General features: G+C 38.5%; 1 protein-coding gene across 6 annotated transcripts in view; it reads right to left on the minus strand.

Moving 5' to 3' along the window:
* The window catches only part of SPOP (speckle type BTB/POZ protein), an 82,270-nt gene that overhangs the window by 16,545 nt on the left and 44,388 nt on the right, over positions 1-21,337 (minus strand). For 2 of the 6 annotated variants that reach the window (XM_086355469.1, XM_086355468.1), the window contains exons 2-6: positions 20,045-20,090; positions 4,844-4,984; positions 4,090-4,211; positions 2,039-2,190; positions 1,788-1,915 (exon numbers count right to left, since the gene is read on the minus strand). In XM_086355469.1, the coding sequence (XP_086211595.1) occupies positions 1,788-1,915; positions 2,039-2,190; positions 4,090-4,211; positions 4,844-4,921 (480 nt within the window). In that variant the 5' untranslated portion in view covers positions 4,922-4,984; positions 20,045-20,090. The remainder of the gene's footprint in view (positions 1-1,787; positions 1,916-2,038; positions 2,191-4,089; positions 4,212-4,843; positions 4,985-20,044; positions 20,091-21,337) is intronic. The other 4 variants (XM_086355472.1, XM_086355471.1, XM_086355470.1 and 1 more) reach the window with 3 other exon arrangements.

The raw sequence follows: 21,337 nt of genomic DNA on the forward strand, positions 1-21,337 counted from the left end.
GAATTTCTCCTAAGAGAATTTCATATGGGGAAGCAAAGAGAGAGCATCTCAGACTCAACCACAGGATGAGAAATTGCCAAGTGAGGGCAGGTCAACTGGTTTCCAAATCAAGAATGTCAATACAAGGGCTGAAGCAGATGGAATGGATCTGGGCGGGGTGAAGTGCTGGGGAGAGCATCTAAGAAAACGCTGGACGCACTGTAGACTTAAAAATGTGGCAATAAAGGTTCTGGTACTGCCTAAGACACCAGATGCATTATTTAGAGGTGATTTCCTTCAGAGAATAGTTCAAAGATTGGCTTTCATTTCCAAAAGAAATTAGAATCCACTATTTTAAATTTTTTCTGAAATACAGGATCTCTAAGGTGGGTGAATATTCGAAAGTTTGTTTATATGACATTCAATCTCACACGAAACCACCCAATTGTTCTTGCTTTCATTTCTCCACTTGGGCAATTGAGTATGATCTGTAACTACTACTTGGATTTATGTAGAATTGAAAATTCCAAGATAAAAAATAACTGCAAAATTTTATAAAAAATAACTGCAACATTTCATGTATTTTTACAGACACCTACACTCTAGTATTTTCTTATTTCTTTTCACTTAGCAATTAAAAAGGAGAAAAGGTAGCTATTATGCAAACTATATTTTATGTATTCAGTGTAGTATTTTAATAAACTATACCTCCCAGGTTTACTAATCATCAGCAACTCTATGAAAATATTCAATGAGCTGTGACTTGGAAAAGAAGCCAGCTACTGCTGGCCAAGCCTCTTCTACAACAGGGCAAGACTCCTAAGGGACACCTTCCCCACTGCGCAGGTGGTGACATGCTATGCCTTTGGAGCTACTGTTAATGTTAAGTCGCAATGTGGGCCTATTATTTGACAGAGTACACTGTTAGTTGGGAAACTTGCCTGCACCCTCCCCATGAAAGCACAGGAGACATTCTCTTGGTGATAGTGATCAGGAATCAGGTCCTTGACCACACAATGTACAAGGAACACCAACATCCCAGCTGACTAGAGGTTTTATTCGTTTCTTACACTGTAAGCTTATTAGTATTTATAAATGCATTAATAACAGCATGAAACGACTAATTAGTATACACTCATTAAAGAAACCATTTTCCAACTCACTCTCAAGGAATTTTATTTCTACGCTTCTCCTATAAACCTGAAAAGGCTCTTTAGGTCATTGGGAATCTTAGAAGGCTTCTCCTAAATGACTACAGATAACCCTCTTCACTAACAATGACTTAGCTTTACATAACCTGCACTCTTAAAAAAAAAAATGGTTCTTACCTTCCTATTTCACAACTCCCTCAGCAAGACAAACCAGAGACACTCAACAACCAATAAAAGTCATCTAGTTCAAAGAGCAAAAAGAAAGTGCTCTATCAAACACATGTGGACCTCATATTCAAGGAGGAGCCAGAAAGCTCAAGGAACAAATATGCTTATCCAGTTGCTGGTCATTCTCCTCAGTGTAAAGTAACAGTCCTTCCAAACGCTTTCTGAAAAATTTTGCAATGAAAAGCCAGAATCATGACCCAAGATAGAACATACACAATCTTCGTTTTTCAGAATAATGACAAGTGGAAAACTGAGTTGCCCAACAACCTTGAAAACATGGCACAGCTTTCAGTCAGTCGTGTAAATAATATTCGTGCAGCACCACTCCATTGGGGGATTTTCTCACTCTCCATCCTTGATAACAATACATCTACCAATACCCATCAGGTCTGGGAACTGCTACTCTCACAGCAGGGTAAAAGGACTCACCTCACAGAAGAGGGTAAGCTTGTCATCAGGAAGAAGCCCATTGGCCTCATCCAAGAGAAAATCTCTACGGATGAATTTTTTGAATCCCCAGTCTTTCCCCTGCACAAACCTATATGCCCGTTGACTCTCTGGAGTGAAAAAAAAAAAGTTATATTTAGGGTTACTCAAAAAAAAATCAAATCAAATCCACAACTTGTCAATGTATAAAGTTGCTGGATGTGAAAACAGAGTCAAACAAAGGTAACATTTACCCATAGCTTTGGTTTCTTCTCCCTTGGCATTCAGGATGGAGAATTTGAATTTTGCTCGAACTTCACTCTTTGGACAGCTGACGAGTAACAGGTAAAGTGACAGGTAATCTTTGCTTTCTTCATCTAGTCCTTTTGGATTTACCCGCAAACACCTGCCCAAAACAGAAGTTAAAAAAAAGTCAAAAGCATCCATGTTCGCAGGCTCATGAAGTGATAGGAGGCAACCAGAACATAAGAATCAACAGGAGATGTTAAAAAACAAACCCAGGCCCCAAAGCAGGATGTTCTGATTCAGTTAAATGACCACTTAGAAATCACTTTTCTAGCGCAACCTGAGGCACCTTTTAAAAAGTAAACAATAAAGGGGCATCTTAGAATCTGACAACATATCCCTTGCATCTCCGCCTCTTTCCTCATAATCTCCCAAATCACTTTTTCCCCCTAAAATACTTTGAAATTCAATCGAGTCTCAATCTATTTTAATCCTCAATCTCAGGAAAAGCAGCCCCTTATTTTTTGGGGACTGCAGTGAAACCAGGAAGAAAAAAGTCAGTGAGCCTTTCAATACCAATTTGGGAGAGAAAAAGAACTCTATAGAGAAATAAGTTATCTTTTATAGATATTTTATCAATCTGGCAATAATACTCTTAAGATTAAAATAAAAGAGGCAATATGGAGGAAGCACAGACAAAGGTAAACTCCCATTATGTGGGGCAGAGTTCCAAGTCAGACTTCTAAGTAGAGTCAGTGATGCCAATCTGTTACCAATGGATTTAAAACTAAATTCAGACAGAATTTAACAGGTTCAACTCAGTTAACTTGTAAATGTCATTAGCTGAACTGCATGTGGTTCAGACACTTTTACCACGTATAATACATAGGCCGTATGTATCCATAGGCCTTGCCAGTATTATGACACTCTCTCAACAGGTGGCCCAATTTACTGCTTCTCTAGGAAGTGCAGACGCCATAGACATCTCAACACATTGTGCTGAAGATGTGAATTTAAATACAATGCCTAAGAATGCTTAAATACAATGCCTAAGAATTCTCTCAGCACCTAGTAATTCACTACTTAAGGTACATGGCCAACAAATACTAAATGAATGGCAAGTCATTGAACTTTTCAGTGGGTTAACAGAGGTTAAAATGGTGGTTCATAGACACGTATTCTGGTCTTTGTAGAGAGTACATGGTTGTATACATAACAGCCTGCTGCTCAAGAGAAGACACAGTTTGGAAGGGACTGACCCAGCCTCCCAGATCCTATTTCCCTTGCCACAGGGATCAACTGAGGGAACCTAGATCTAAACCAATCAGTGCACATCTGACACATTCTTGGCCACACAGTTCAGAGCAAGTTTAAAGCCTGCCGGATGGTAGTGGAAGATGCCCACTGCTACTGCCAATCAACTTTCAACCACAAGGGAAGCTAATCTTGAGATGCTCTCCACAAACAGTGTGGAGAGCAGGGCAGAGCAGAGAGTGCTGGGATCCTTAATCTAACCACTGGGCTGGCTCTTGGATCAAATTACCTTAAAAGATATCCTATACCCTGGGCATTCCAGTTACAAGTAAATAAATCTCCTTTGTTTAAAAACAGGCAATCTAAAAATCAAGAGCTATTACATTATAAAATCTAGATTTTCTGTTTTTCTTGAAAAATCAGAGAATCTGGCAATGCTCAGACCTTATTCACATGTGGCTATCATCAGGGGGAGCCGTAGCCACCACTTCTTTTAGGACACTAACTAGTTTGCAAAGTGGTCAACATTCACACCAGGTACGGATATTATTTACAATACTGGTCCTCTTAACTCACTGACTTTACTCCACAGCCATTGGAGTTTGCTGACCCTGATACACTCACCGAACTAATTCAACAAACATAACAGTGAGCATCTGTTATGTATCAGATACTGGGGAATAAATAAAGAACAAAACAAAGTCCCTGCCATCAAGGATCTTATGTTCCAGTCAGTCTTCCATGAAGCCAAGCAAAACAGGCAACTTTTAGAAAAGTTTTTACAGCTAAATGTATTCTTCCTCACCATTTCAGTTTATCATTGGCTCCTGATGAAAAGGTTGAACTTTTAATGACTTCACCCATTTCCTCCCGGCAAAAGCTAAAGTTATTGATGGTCCACATGTAGGAGAACTTCACTACCTTGATCTGTTGATAGAAAACCAGGAAGTAATTATATAGGAAGTGAGCAACCTGAAAAACAGGCTGGAGATCAGATAATTTCCCCCTCCCTCCCTGTGCATAATCCCATAGGAAGATAGCACTGTTCGGCCAGCATAGAGGCTCAGCCTTTTCCATCCCTCATCTACATTTTAAGAAATCTCACAGTGATCCACTGCTTCCACTGCTTTTCTTTTCAGTTTCTGAGAAATACTGGATGGAAAATGAGAGAAGCACAGACAATGCTGGGAAAGCATGTGATTAAGCCACACCTAAAATGAACCTCTGCTCAGAGCAGTGTTTAATGATTTAGATATTGATACCACTGCCTGGGGTTGCAAATCTCAAACCTAGTATCCCCTTGAGTTGCCCAACAAAGTCACACATTACCATCAAGGAAGATGTAGAGAGTAGATCTAGTTTCAAAGATTCCCCTCCTTCAACCTCCTGTGAAAAACAGCGGCCTAGGCCATTCAGATTCCTCGTAGAAAACCAAGGAACGGAAAGCTGACATGTACTTTATCTATTTGACATGTATGACTCAGAGAAAGCAGGAAAGCCAACACAGAAAACAAACCTGACTCCTTTTGTCCACCAAAATCCTCCCAAGAAGTGCCTACCTGTGTGTAGCACCAGCTCTCAGCTACAGGGCCACTCGACATTTCTGCCGGAGGTGGAGGGCTTGGAACCCTTGACATCGCCAGTTTGAAGGTTAAACAAGATTTCCGAAGTCAGGGGACAAAAACTTCTATTTCTTCACCCTGGTTGATGGAAGAAGCAAGAGAATTTTATTAGCATACTATCCTACTACTTCCATTTGACCTTCCAAAGACTGGAAACTTTGTCTCCAGCCTGGAATGCTTTCCCGTTATCATTCAAATGACTCCTTAGCATTCAATGTTAACTTCAGGGAACATCACCTAACCTAAGGCAATCTCCTCATCACAAGGATATAATCCTGTTTTAATTTTCTGCACAAAACTAATTTAATTATTTATATAACATATATAATTTATATAATTATAAGATAATTATCTTACCAAATGAATTTACTCAAAGGGTACTTAAAGTAGGGGCTTCCTTGATAGCTCAACAGGTAAATATGCCTGCAATGCAGGAGACACAGAAAACACGGAAGGAAATGGCAACCCACTCCAGTATTTTTGCCTAGAAAATCCCATGGACAGAGGAACCTGGTGGGCTACAAACCATGGGGTCACAAAGAGTCGGACACAACTGAGTGACTTGCTAAAGAGGAGACAGCATGGTGAACACCACACACAGGTTTACTACTGGCTCCTTCCCTTGGGGGTACAAATACAAATACTCCTAAAGGAAAATAATCTTGTTATCTTTCCAACTACTGTCTTATCTTCTACACTTCAGTGCAAACTTATTAATAAGAATAGTCCTAAAAAAAAAAAAAAGAATAGTCCTTGGGAGGGAGGTTCACAAAGAGGGGACCTATGTATACCTATGGCTGATTTACGTTGATATATGGCAGAAACCAACACAGTATTGTAAAGCAATTATCCTCCAATTAAAAATAAATTTAAAAAGAAAAGAACAGTCTTCTATTTCTTAACCTATTGTTAGCTGCTCTCTCGAAGGGCAACATTTACCCGTCTTAGATGTGTTCCTTTCTTTGTAGCATTAACAATCTCTCATTACACTTCACCAGTATCTGATTTTCCAGATTCTTCTCCTTGCTTTCTCTGTTTTCTGATCATTCTGCAATATCTTTTATTGGATTTTCTTACTTCACTGTTGTTCCCATGGTTTAATATTGAATCATTTTCTCAAACTACATTCTCTTTTGTGGTAATTTTATTCACAACAGCGTCAAATTTCTGTCTTTATATAATTTCTGTCTTTTTCCCACATCTCCAACTCTGACCTCTCTCATAAGCCTCAGACCATTCCTAAATAATTGCTACACATCTCAACAGGGTGTCCCAGTAGCAAACCAAATCCAACTCAAAATTCTCCCCTTCAGGGTCTTTCTAAACATAAAAGACATTAAAAACAGTGGTGAATACAATTTTTAAGTACTATGAACAAAGCCAAAAACAAACAGCGCTTACAATACATGGCAAAGAGTTAGCTGTATTAACACAAGTAATACATAAATTGTTTCTACAAAATAAATAAGAAAAAGACCAACTATCCTATAAAAATACCAGCCACAAAAAGTAAATAAAATAGTTCTTTGTTTAAACACTGTATACCTATCAGGTTTGGAATGGGTTCAAGAATTTCTATTTGTAACAAGTCTGGACATGGAACAACAGACTGGTTCCAAATAGGGGAAGGAGTATGTCAAGACTGTACATTGTCAGCCTGCTTATTTAACTTATATGCAGAGTACATCATGAGAAATGCTGGGCTGGAGGAAGCACAAGCTGGAATCAAGATTGCATTGCTGGGAGAAATATCAATAACCTCAGATATGCAGATGACACCACCCTTATGGCAGAAAGCGAAGAACTAGAGAGCCTCTTGATGAAAGTGAAAGTGGAGAGTGAAAAAGTTGGTTTAAAGCTCAACATTCAGAAAACTAAGATCATGGCATCCGGTCCCATCACTTCATGGCAAACAGATGGGGAAACAGTGACAGACTTTACTTTTTTGGGCTCCAAAATCACTGCAGATGGTGACTGTAGCCATGAAATTAAAAGACGCTTGCTCCTTGGAAGGAAAGTTATGACCAACATAGAAAGCATATTAAAAAGCAGAGACATTACTTTGCCAACAAAGGTCCGTCTAGTCAAGGCTATGGTTTTTCCAGTAGTCATGTATGGATGTGAGAGTTGGATTATAAAGAAAGCTGAGCACCGAAGAATTGATGCTTTTGAACTGTGGTGTTGGAGAAGAAAGTTGGACTGCGAGGAAATCCAACCAGTCCATCCTAAAGGAGATCAGTCCTGAGTGTTCATTGGAAGGACTGATGTTGAAGCTGAAACTCCAATACTTTGGCCACCTGATGCGAAGGACTGACTTACTTGAAAAGACCCTGATGCTGGGAAAGATTGAGGGCAGGAGGAGAAGGGGATGGCAGAGGATGAGATGGTTGGATGCCATCACTGACTCAATGGACATAAGTTTGGGTAAATTCCAGGAGTTGGTGATGGACAGGGAGGCCTGGCGTGCTGTGGTCCATGGAGTCACAAAGAGTCGGATACAACTGAGCGACTGAAGGGAATTGAACAAGTTCCCAGGTGACCTTGATGTGCTGGTTTTGAGAACCACTGCCCTAGAGAAACTGCCCATAGGCACAAGAAGACATGGACAAGGTCATTCAATGTGGCAGTTATAAACAACTAAAAATCCAGTAGGAGGGAAATAGGTAACTAAATTGGGTTATTTCCATACAATGAAAAACTATTTCAGGATTTAAAAGCAATGAACTGCACCAAGGAGATAAGATCAAACACAATACTAATGAAAAAGAGTTTTGGAATGTCTTGTGCGGTACATTATTTACACAAATTTAAGATTTATATATTATTTACAGATATTTGCATACAGTTCAGTTCAGTCGCTCAGCCATGTGTTGACTCTTCGCGACCCCATGGACTGCAGCACGCCAGGCTTCTCTGTCACCAATTCCAGGAGCTTGCTCAAACTCATGTGCATCGAGTCAGTGATGCCATCCAACCATCTCATCCTCTGTCGTCCCCTTCTCCTCCTGCCTTCAATCTTTCCCAGCATCATGGTATTTTCAAATGCGTCAGTTATTCGCATCAAGTGGCCAAAGGATTGGAATTTCAGCTTAAGCATCAATCCTTCCAATGAATATTCAGGACTGATTTCCTTTAGGATGGACCGGTTGGATCTCCCTGCAGTCCAAGGGACTCTCAAGAGTCTTCTTCAACACCACAGTTCAAGAGCACCAATTCTTCAGTGTTCAGCTTTCTTTATGGTCCAACTCTCACATCCATACGTGACTACTGGAAAAACCATAGCCTTGACTAGACAGACCCTTATCAGTAATGTCTCTGCTTTTTAATATGCTGTCTAGGTTGGTCATAACTTTCCTTCCAAGGAGCAAGTGTCTTTTAATTTCATGGCCGCAGTCACCATGTGCAGTGATTTTGGAGGCCAAGAAAATAAAGTCTGTCACTGTTTCCATTGTTTCACCATCTATTTGCCATGAAGTGATGGGACCCAATGCCATGATCTTAGTTTGTTCAATGTTCAGTTTTAATGCATACAGTAGAAGTGAAAAAAATCAATGACAAGCTATGTAGCAGATTCAGGATGAGGGAGCAAGAAAGAATGAAGCTGGGAAAAGAATGCAAGACATTTCAAGTTGATCTCTCACATTTCTTTTAAAATTATGACAACCTAAGGCAAATATGACGATACAAATGTCATTTAATTTGGGATGACAGCTACTGTTGTGTATAATATCCTTTGTACTGTTCTACTTTATCTTTAAAATATATTAATTGTAGGAATAGTATAAAATGATATACTTATTTCATTATATCATACACTGTCTGCTACTGCTGCTGCTAAGTAGCTTCAGTCGTGTCCAACTCTGTGCGATCCCACAGACGGCAGCCCACCAGGCTCCCCCGTCCCTGGGATTCTCCAGGCAAGAACACTGGAGTGGGTTGCCATTTCCTTCTCCAATGTATGAAAGTGAAAAGTGAAAGTGAAGTCGCTCAGTCGTGCCGGACTCAGCGACCCCATGGACTGCAGCCCACCAGGCTCCTCCATCCGTGGGATTTTCCAGGCAAGAGCACTGGAGTGGGGTGCCACATCGTCCAGTTTATAATATATAAGGGAGAAATTTCTCTCCCGAACTCCTGGTTTATTTTTAGTTAGGGACAGACAATATGAATCTTCTAAATGTCTGTGTTTGTCCTCTGTGCTTGCCTACAATGAAGCTCTGAGACAAATCTGTCTTGAAACTACAGGCTCACATGCTCATTCTATATAGCTCATATTATTACTGTACTATAGCTTTATTATTTTCTTAACACTGTTACTAATTTTGCTATAAGTCCTTAAACTGTTTAGTTTACTCTTTGATATGTTAAGTATTTCTGGAAACTGCCTCAAATCCTTCATAGAAAGAGGTATAAATGAATAACTTTCCCCTGCCCCCAAACTACTCAACTCATACACATTCAGTAGCTACTTAAGTAATAAGCATGGGACAGTATTAGTAAAATATAGGGCACCCTCACAGAGTAATACCACTAGTATTACCAGAGTCCCTACTGGTTTTAACACTATCCTACATATGTTTATAATTAAAATATCCCATGTAATCACAGATGAAGTTAAGACATATACACATAATGTGCTATTTTACTTAAGCCAGCAAACTAAGCAGGGCAATGGTCTTTGGGCCTCCCTGGTTTATGCGATTCAAGATTTCATGATAATATCAAGAAAAGAGACCTGTGATCAAGATAGGCTTGCATTTGATGGAAAACACATTCTCACCCCATGGGCTGCAGCCTGCCAGGCTCCTCTGTCCAGGGATTCTCCAGGCAAGAATATTGGAATGGGTAGCCATTCCCTTCTTTAAAGGATCCTCCTGGATCCAGGGATGGACCCGGGGTATCTCCTGTATTGCAGGTAGATTCTTTACCATCCGAGTCACCAGGGAAGCCCATTTATTTGTCTAGTAGTAAACGCACCTTAGGCAGTTTTATAAATCCAGTTACCATTACTGCCAGTAGGAACCAGAATGGAATTTCAAAATTCCTGATTAAAACTATCTTTTGGGCAGGCTGGCAATGAAGATGTGAATTTTACATGTTAGTTAAGAGCATAAAACTTGGCTCTGTGGGTGTGAGGTGCAGGCTCAGCTCAATATTGATGGATCATAAAATACTCATTTGAGTTTATTGTTAAAGTTTAAAAAATACTTCAAACTTATCTAAAAATTAATAATTTTGGAATTCTCTAGGCCTAAGAAAAAAACAAGTTTAAAAGCCAGCTTATTTTAATGGATTAACTTGCTACAGAGCTATGGTCCATTATCACAACCAGAAAATAAAATACAACTTGTCTTGGTCATTGTTTCCTATCTTTTTTGTTTCTCATTTATTCTGTACACAAGTCTTTGTGTGTTTTTTGTTTTTTTTTTTAAATAATATTACCCACCCGTCTTCCAATTGTTTAAAAATGTCCAACCCAGCAGTCAGTAGAACTAGAGAATCAGTTTTAGACTCTAAGGAGCTCTAGCCACACAACCTGCTGGAAGGGAAACTGACTAGGACAGCACAAGTCTAATTAATTTCACTCAAGAGTAGGCACCATGTGCAAACACATGCTCATCAGCAAAGTAGTCTGGTGGTACATGAACTCTTCAGCACTTCATGCCAATTGCCACAGATGCCCAGCAGAAAAACAATTTTAGAAAAGAGGTCTATTTGAGGGTCATGGTTTGAGAATTTTTAGGAGACAACAAGCATCAACATAGACTGTTCCTGGCTTCAAACAAGTTAAAACAAGACTTTCCAAGTTCTCTAACAAGAAATTTATTTTCCAAAGCTTAGCAAACTTCCCAGTATGCTGACAACTCGGAGGCTGAACGTATCTGTTACATGTGCGCTAAGTTGCTTCAGTCGTGTGCGACTCTTTGCAATCCTATGGACTGTACCCTACCAGGCTCCTCTGTCCGTGGATTTTCCAGGCAAGAATACTGGAGTGGGTTGCCATTTCCTTCTCCGAGGGGATTTTCCCGACCCAGGGATCCAACCCAAGTTCTCTTATGTCTCCTGCATTGACAGCTGTGTTCTTTACCACCAGCGCCACCTGGGAAGCCCTATCTGTAATATACTACCATTTATTTTCCTGTTCACTCCATTAAATCCTGACCTGTGAGTCTACACCTCTTCTGAGTGTATCTTCATTCTATAAGATGAAAAAGATTGGTTATTTTTCCCTTCATTGTGAAAACATAAATCAGTAATTCGAACTGAATTCTTATGTAATCAGGATAATTCCAGGATAGAAGATGAATTCCCTGTACAATAGAGAGAAACATCCCAATAATTTAACCTGTGGTATATGCTAGAGCTAGGCTAGACATTCTCTGCAAAATGTTATACAGACAGCTTGTGTAGTTTTCTTTTTTTCTTTCTTTTTAGTGGAAAAAGGATTCAACCCTTAAGGATTTTTAAAAAAAAATTTTTATTTTGAATTGGGGTTTAGCTGATTAACAAACAATGCTAATAACTGAGAATTCCAGGTGAAATTATCAATGCTAATAAATGATAACTGCAGGTGAACAGCAAAGGGAATCACCCATACATATACACATATCCATTCTCCTGACAGCTTGTGCAGTTTCAAATCTTTTATTCCTTATAAGCATTCTTCCATCTTCAATCTAATCCACATCATCCAGAGAATTTTTTTAAAAAAACAGTTAATACAGGCATATCACATAATGGTATCTTTATATCCATCAGTCTTAAAATTACAGGATAAAATTATGGAGATACTAGACTGAATCATTGTTTTTGTAGGCCAAAGATAGTCAAAAATTGGCAATTTCATATGGTTTAATACATAAACATGCACAAGCTAGAAGGCTGGGAATATGGCTTCTTGCCAAAGCATAGTTTTTTAGGGACTTTTTAAAAACCTGTAACTTTTTTTTTTCATGGTTTAAAGCCTGGTACAGTTTCCAACTAAGGAAAAAATCTCAATGTCGTTAACTATTTTAAACTTGAGAGACGTCTGCGTTTTCCAAAACAGAAGATGCCAAAAAGACTGTTCACACACACACAAAACTATAGAAAGACTTGGGTGTATTCATTTTTAAGAAACTTTGGGACCTCAAAGGAGTGTCTGTATTTCTTCCGTTACATATCCTTAATCATGTACAGCCCAGGAGGTAGCATCTTCTTTCTCATTACCCTATAAATTACAGGACATACTGATTTCCTCTGCTGCAAGGTTTGAAAGACTTTTGAATATCTGTTATGAGTAAACTTTTTGCAGTTCAGTCTAGTCGGTGCCCTGCTTAGTTGTTCAGTCATGTCTGACTCTTTGCGACCCTATGGACTGTAGCCAGTCAGGCTCCTCTGTCCACTGGGATTCTCCAGGCAAGAATACTGGAGTGGGTTGCCATGCCCTCCTAGAGCGAATCTTCCCAACTCAGGGATCGAGCCCAGGTCTCTCGCATTGCAGGTGGATTCTTTATCATCTGAGCCACTAGGGAAGCCCTCAATGTAGTCTAATAAAATACTAAATGCACTTAAAAAAAAAAAATTTAGAGACACTTCTTAAAATGAAACCAGGGGCAATCAAGAGAGATTTCAATCAGCAAAGGAAGCCTGGGGTTTCTCATGTCTCATGTCAGGTACACTCTTCCTAAAATTTATAAGTTAAAGATGACTGCTTTTTTAAAAAAACTGAGATATAACTGACATGTAACACTGTATTTTTTTTTTAATTCTATAACATGGGGATTTAGAATTGAGTGACTCTAAAGAGGAAGAAGAAAAAGATCAACAGCTTAACAGAAAAATAGGCAAAAAACAGCCAATGGTTTACAGACAAATAAATATCAATGGCTCTTAAATATGTGAAAACAAGTTCAACTCTCATTTATAATGGATAAATGCAGAGTAAACCACACATTAATTCACCCAGCCATAAAATGTTTGATAACAATTGCCTAAGGTAAGGAGAAAAGGAAATGGCAACCCACTCTAGTGTTCTTGCCTGGAGAATCCCAGGGATGGCAGAGCCTGGTGGGCTGCTGTCTATGGGGTCACACAGTTGGACACGACTGAAGTGACTTAGCAGCAGGGTAAGGAGAACATTTCCGATTGGAGTATAAACTGTTATAAAGTCCATGAAGGGAAATATATATCGAAATGAATAAGAAATGCATATACCCTTTGATCTAACAGTTCCATATAGAAATTTATCCTACTGATACATTTAATATGACAAATATAAAAGGTTTTTCAATGTGGCACTATTTGCAATCACAACAACTTAAAAAAAGGAAATAACCTGAAAGTCCATCAGCAGGGGATTAATTAAATAAATTATGGTATAGACAATGTAATAATACTATTTATTTTAAAAAGGTATGGGGAAGCTCCTTCTATCTAAACACACAAAAATACTTAGTGTGTGTGTATAAAATATCTCTGTAAAGCTATACAAGACTCTAGGGACACTGGCTACTTCCAAGGAAGGAAACTGGTACTTGGGTGGGAAGGAGAATTTCCATTATGTTCCCTTTTGTACTTACTGAATTTTGAACCACGTGACTATATTACCTTTTCAAATAGTGAATAAAAATATCTTAAAGAGAATCAGCAGACTTTACAATTAATTCCTCTAAGGTATGAGACAGCTTATAAATCAGATCCTTATGAGAAACAAGACAGGAATTCTTGAGTGGTTTCCACTGTTATCCAAATAAAATCTGCCTTTTGTCATGAGGGTCAAAGCTTCAGTATATCTCTTGACCTCACCTAACACTTAACTCTTCTCAGTCATCAGGCTTTAGTTACTCAGGCCTTTAGTTCTATCTGGTGAACACATCAGGCTCTTTCCCAAAGCTCTTTCTTTCCTCATATATTTTCACAGCTGGCTTCTTCTTGTCATTTAGGTGTCCTGTCAAATGTAGTATCCACAGACAGGTCATCCCTGACCACGGGTTCAGAAGCAGTCCTCACTTATAGCCTCTTTCATCACATTACCCTGTTTACATTTCTTTTTTCTTTTTTTAACTTCAAAGTTTTTATTTTGTATTGGGAATATGGTCAGTTAACAACGCTGTGGTAGTTTCAGGTGAACAGCGAAGGGACTCAACCATACATACACATGTATCCATTCTCCCCCAAAGCCCCTTCCCATCCAGGCTGGCACACAACATTGAGCAGAGGTGCATGTGTTATACAATAGGTTTTGTTGGTTATCCATTTTAAATACAGCAGTGTGTAGATGACCCTCCCAAAGTCCCTAACTATCCCTCCCCCTGGCAACCATGAGTTTAATCAGACAGAGGAGAAATATCCTATGACACCCCTTACATGTGGAATCTAAAAAGAAATGATACAAATGAACTTACTTTACAAAACAAGAAAGACTCACAAATTCAGTAAACGAACTTACATTTTTTTAGTACCACTATCTGAAATTGCCTTGTTTTTATATTTTCACTTGTCTACTGTCTCTCCCATTAAGAAGTTAAAGCACAATGAGAGAACAGCATTCCCCTATGCCTAAAATGGTATCATAATAGGTAGTCAATAAATATTTGTTCAATTAAATTGCTACTGACTAACTAGACTACTGTCTTTTGGGATCATATTTTTCTTTAATGAGCTCTAGTTAACAGGAGTTGCTGAATGAGTAACAGCTATAGGAATCCAAGCATACTTTTAAAACAAAATATTTTAGGGACATCCCTGGTGGTCCAGTGGTTAAGAATCTGCCTTCCAACGTAGGGGATGAGGGTTCACTCCCTGATAGGGAACTAAGATTCCACATGTCACAGTGCAACTAAGCCTAGGCATATACTCTGAGAAAACCACAATTTAAAATGACACATGTAAAAAATATATATATGTGCATGTACTCCACCAAATGACACATGTACCCCAGTGTTCACTGCAGCACTATTTACAACAGCCAGGACATGGTGACTCAGATGGTCAAGAACCTGCCTGCAATGTGGGAGACCCAGGTTCAATCTCTGGGTTGGGAAGATCCCCTAGAGAAGGAATGGCAACCCACTCCATACCCTTGTCTGGAGAATCCCATGGACAGAGGAGCCTGATGGACTACAGTCCATGGGGTCACAGAGAGTCAGCTATGACTAACACTTTCACTTTCAGGACAAGGAACAACCTAAATGTCCATCTACAGATGAACGGATAAAGAAGATGAGGCACATATATACCAGGGAATATTACTCAGCTATAAAAAGGAACAAAACTGGGTGGCTGGTAGAAATGTGGATGGACCCAGAGTCTGTCATACAAAGTGAAGTAAGTCAGAAAGAGAAAAATATCATATATTAATGCATATATGTGGAACCCAGAAAAATGGTACCGATGAACCTATTTCCAGGGCAGGAATAGAGGCACAGACATAAAGAATGGACACGTGGACACAGAGAGGTAAAAGGAGGGTGAGACGAATCGGGAGATTAGGACTGACATATATACGCTACCATGTGTAAAACAGCTAGCGGGAAGCTGCTGAGGAGTTCAGCTCAGTGATGATCTACAGGGGTGAGGCGGAGGGCGTGGGAGGGAGGTCCAAGAGGGAGGGGACACACGCATACATACAGCGGGTTCATTTCACTGTGCTACAGAAACCAACACAGCAGTGTAAAACAATTACACTACCAAAAAAAAAAACTTAACGGTTCATCTTCAGTTTTAAAGAACTAATTTAATACATTCCAAAACTACATTCTTCGATTAAAAAAAAAAAAATCCAAGAAAAGTTGAGAAAAAAGAGAAATGTGCAGGGCTAAATGGGAAGTTCCTGAACCCACAACGGTTAAGACAAACATCTTCCAGTGTAAGTCAATCCTGCAAGTATCATTATAGCAGCTGTCAGAAACTCATGCTAGACCTCTCAGTTATTCCAAGTTAAATTCTATATGGTAAAATTCCCATATATGGATAAAAATGAGGTAGATTATTAGCATTTACTTAGAACTGATCTATATTTTCATGTCTGACACAGGGTTTGATTCCCTTAAAACTGACATGTAGAGAAATGATAATTAACATTAAATATATGCATGTGCAAACATGTGTATAGAAACAAATATACAGAGAGAGACACAGAGATAGACACATCCACCTTTAAAACATGTCCAGACACATTACTAAGTTTTTTCTATACCAGGCTATGATGCAGAACATATTTTCTACCATAGTCAAATATTTATCTAAGAGTTCAACTGTTCTTATATTTGTTGCATATAAGGAAAACTTAGAAGAAACTACTATACATAAGGAAAACTCAGAAACAAGTATAGTATTACATATGCATGTCAGTACCATTTAGGTTTTCCCAGTTTACAGATCTCTTAGGCAAGCATGGACTCTGAAATGACTGTGAGGATTAGGTATGATTTTCAACATAAAAAGGCTATTTTTTTTCTTCTTCTCAATGTGTTATGAGATAAGAGTTTTATAGAAATAGCCTGGCTAGTAAGGCTCATCCAAAGTCAAAATGAAGATGAACAAGAAGATATATGAAAGAATCTCAAGTCAGTGAAAGCAAAGGAATAAACAACAGACTGCCCCACTGACTTTACAGTCTTACTGCCCTTCTCTATAGGTTATAAATAACTACAAAGTGTCCTTGTCCCCAAGGAGACCTCAGCAGCCAGCTCAAAGGTTAAAATATGGAATAATTCTCAATCTGGATGCAACTTTTCCGGTTAGGAAAAAAAAATTAAAGAGCAGAAAAAATTCATTGCCAATTTAAGTTAAGGGCTAGGGAATCATTCCCTCTCCCCAAAAACTATCCATTATATAAGAGAAGTTAATATAGACCTATTAGCATAATCCCCTACCCGAAATATATGTCCAGGGAGAGCATGTGCGTGGGTACATGCTAAGCTGCTTCAGTCATGTCAGGCTCTTTTCAACCCTATGGACCCATCAGGTTCCCCTGTCCACAGGATTCTCCAGGTAAGAATACTGGAGTGGGCTGCCATGCCCTCCAGGAGATCTTCCCTATCCAGGGATCGAACTCACATCTCTAATGTCTCCTGAATTGGTAAGTGGGTTCTTTACCACTAGCGTCACCTGGGAAGACCCCCAGGGAGGGCATGCTCTGCTCCAAATGCAGAGGTCTGCCCTGGAAAGAGGGAGGTGCCACTCAACAGTCTTGTAGGACTATATCTCCTTAGAACTTAAAAAGACTTCTTGGGTTTTTGTTTCGCTTTTTAATTCAGGCCCAATACATTTACATAATAACGTAAAAGAAAAAAAAATTCCTGTCTCCACTTGAATGGAGGATCCTGCAGAATAAACCATGAGTGCAACAAGCACAGTTTCACAAAGTCTGGGTTCTTTCATCAGGTGATGTGCTGGTGTTAACTACTAAACCCCTGCTAGGATAAAATACAAAACAAACAAACAAAAAGCCAACTTCCTCCAACTGCTTTAAAAAAAAAAAAGGCAGATAGTGCTCATCAGATTAAGCTTCTCCACACATCACTTTCAAAATCCATTATTTGGGAGATGGCTAAAATAGAAAGACATGAATTCAAATCAGCAAACAAATCTGACTATAAAGGGGCTATTTCACTTCAAAGCAGATCTCTGTTCCAAAGGAAAACACCTTTAGAAAAGAAGTTAGATAGGCAGAACCAAACAATCAGCAACTTCTCTCTCTTCACTAATAATAATGTGTTGATTCCACTGAATGGCTTGGGCAAAAATCTCTAGGGCCACAAAGAGCAAACTTAGGGAAAATGAAGATTTTAACACATCCCACATGTTATCAAAGACTTCTGCTCTAGGTTGAGAAAATTTAGTCTAAAACAAGAGCTGGAACAGAATTTTAAAAAAAGAAGAAGAAGGAAGAGGAAGAAGAAGAGGGACAAAACCTTCTGGTTAAGAGACTATTATATAATTATATAAAGCTTTTTTGAGATTTGAGAAGTTACAGTTTTTCACCTTCTCCTCTCAACTACAATTATGAAGAACCTTATAAAATCAAACAGCAAACAGATGAGTGGCTTGGCCTTAATACAATTTAAGCATGTCCAATCTGTAATGAATTCAAAAACTAAGGAGTCATTTTATGAAACAAATAGGCAGAGGCTGCATAACCTCACAGGGTCCTCTGGCCTTTAGAGAAGCCATATTCAACAAGCAGTTCTCTTTGCCCACCAATGTTTTAGTCAAACCTTTAAAAAATATTTCTTGTTAACACAATCTGGCTAGAGAAGGGGCCAAACAATGCATACCAAAGAAGAAATTCTAAACTGGCCTTGAGGTATACAATTTGGGATAACTTCATTAACTCAGAAGCTGAAAAGACCCACCTGCTCCAGAGGATTTGGTCTACTACAAGGGCAACCAATCCTCTTCAGCATTTACGACTACATACTATCTAGCACTGCAGACGGTGACCGCAGTCATGAAATTAAAGGATACTTGCTCTTTGGGAGGAAAGTTATGACAAACCCAGATAGTGTATTAAAAAACAGAGACATCACTTTGCCAACAAACGTCCACATAAGCAAAGCTAATTAGTCACGTACAGATGTGAGAGCTGGGTCATAAAGAAGGCTGAACACCAAAGAACTGATGTTTTGGAACTGTGGTGCCAGAGAAGACTCTTGAGAGTCCTTTGGACTGCAAGGACATCAAACCAGCCAATACTAAAGGAAATCAACTCTGGATATTCATTGGAATGACTGATGCTGACACTCTAATACTTTGGCCACCTGATGCAAAGAGCCAACTCACTGGAAAAGATTCTGATGTTGAGAGAAAAAGGAGAAAGGAATGGCAGAGGATATGATGGTTAAATAGCCATCACCAACTCAATGGACATGAATTTGAACAAACTCCGGGATCTAATGAAGGACAAGGACGCCTGGCGTGCTACAGTCCCTGAGTTTGCAAAGAGGTGGACACGACTCAGCGACTGAACAACAACCACTACCTAGTAGTATGGAATTCAGTATTCTCTGGAAACTTTCAGTGAGAGACATCTAGACCTCTCTCTAACTACAAAGGAGATACTGAGGTATACGTATGCTTTCGTTTCCTTCAAGTGTGGTCTTAAGTAGAGAAATCTGATGACTGTTTACATTGGATCCATGTTCCCTACCTAAAACCACCTGCAAAAAATAAATTCTCCTTTCCAAAGTTCTTAAAAATAAGCCAATTTCTATGGTAACGGTAAGGTTCTAACTAAACTAAATGGGACAAACGATGAGCAGCAAGTTCTCGGTTTTAAGTGTTCATTCCAAAATTCATGACGCAAGGAAAAAGTAAAACCACACAGGCAGACAAAACAGGTCAAAGTTAAAATGTCTGTCTTAACACAATTTCCTGGCTCCTGATGATTTGGCAGAATTTAAAAGATTAAAATGCAATAACACCTATTTTACCCAATAAAACTGTGTAAAAACATACATAAGCATTTAAGGTAAGAACCTCATGCCACAAGCAAAACTTTCAAGATGGTAGCTAGAATGGCAGAAATATCTAAGTTACACATAGAAAGATGAATTCTAAGGTACATACACAAAGATAATTTGCTCAAAATCAAACTCCTTTTATATAGAGTAAAATGAAGCCCATGAATTGCTTTAAGGTATCTCTTTTTATAAGCTAGAATATAAATTTCTCTGAAGATCTTTTCTAGGGAGAAAAATAATCTTACTCTAAAAATGTCCAGATCATGTATTATCAACCATTAATTAAAATTTTAAATCCAAACACCTTTTCTCGTCTCCATCACTAGTGTAAAGCCTTATCCTATATATAGCAGTCACCAGAGAAGACCTGAATAAATAACTCTGGTTTACTCCAGGAAAGAATATTTAGAATAAAACCTCTTTTGAAACCAGTTATGAAAAATGTTTAACACTGGTTGTAATGGTCATTATTAAAAAAAAAAAAAACTTACATTCTCACCTTGTATGACTTCCAACTTTACACACTATTTGCACTGAAATGAGAGAGTTTATTACACTCAAGATGTGTATTTTTTTAAGTCATGATAAATACTTCTATGCATTTCATTCCACTTCTGTCCTCATGATCTATCTTAAACTATGTTTAAAATAAAACTATAAACTATGTTTAAAATAAAACTATGTAAAAACTCACCAAGTCAGTAGGAAGACTCTTATTTGTCTTGTCTAACAGGAAATCTCTGTGGGAAATAGAGATGATGAATCAGACTTAAGATTCTGAATCTCATACAAGTCTTTACTTAGGCTATTCTGAAAAGAGAAAATTTTACAAAAGCAAGTAATACATTAGCTAGGATTTACTAGTCAAAATTACCATTCTTGTTATCTCATCACTAGTTCTGAGTGCTCTAGTTTCTAGTCATTTCTCAAAAAGTTTATACTTAGAAATTAAAGTCAGAAAAATTCAAGTTAATTCTTCTAATGAACTGGCCTATGAATACAGCAATAATGAAATAAGTGACTTGCCCCATGTCAACATTTATAATAGGAGAGCAATCATTTTTGCCAGCAACTTCACAAAATGCTTAAAGAATTACTATCAAGTTTTCATGTAACATACCCTTTATAAAAAGTGCTCTGTGGGTCAATTACACTGAAGCAAGATGCATTTAAACAAAGCTATGTATCCTATGGTTTTAATAAACAGCTGCCACACTGAGGTTGCTGTTGAAGACTGGTGAGATATCTTAGCTAACCACTACCACCCTAAATAATCTACCATATCCTACAAAGTCATTCAAAACAAAAATAGGGATAAAAATGGTTTCTAGGCTTCTAGGAACATAAGCTAGGCAGAAAATTCTGGTGCTATCTTCCTTTTTATGAGAAAAGGAAATACTGCCTACATTGGTGATTCCTAAAAAACAGAATCTTTTCCTGAAAATGTAAATATTATCTTTAACTGCTACCCTGGTACAAATAAGCTCCTCTTATTTTGGTTAACCAAGTCTAGTTACTATCAGCAGTGGATTTGAGCCCTCACCAAAAACCATACTGAACTACTGAATCTACAAGAGGACAAGTCGTGATTAGAAGATTTAAAATAGCAAGAGTCAGGTCAAATTTATCTAGCAGATATTTACTGAACACCAACTGTGTTTAATGTTTTGGTTTCTCAGTTAATTAGAATGCACACTTTTAGGCCTAGTGGACAGGCAAAATTTGAGTCCGACAATAGTGATAAGGACTAGAAGGAACAGGAACACTTTCACCCTGTTCTGTGGGTAGAAAGACAAATCAGTACAACCATTTTGGAAATCAGTTTATTCTTGCGCCACCTGGGAAGCCCCTAACTAAAGATCCAACAATTGCACCCCCAAATATGGCCTGGAGAAAGTCCTGCACATGTCCATCAGCACATATAAATGAGAACATTCACAGCAGCAATGTTACTAACAAAAATATCAACAGAACAGATACACAAATT

This window comes from Bos grunniens, chromosome 19 (assembly GCF_055505025.1).
Source record: "Bos grunniens cultivar Pamir isolate PY7600 chromosome 19, Bosgru_T2T1.0, whole genome shotgun sequence".
NCBI classification, from domain to species: domain Eukaryota; kingdom Metazoa; phylum Chordata; class Mammalia; order Artiodactyla; family Bovidae; genus Bos; species Bos grunniens.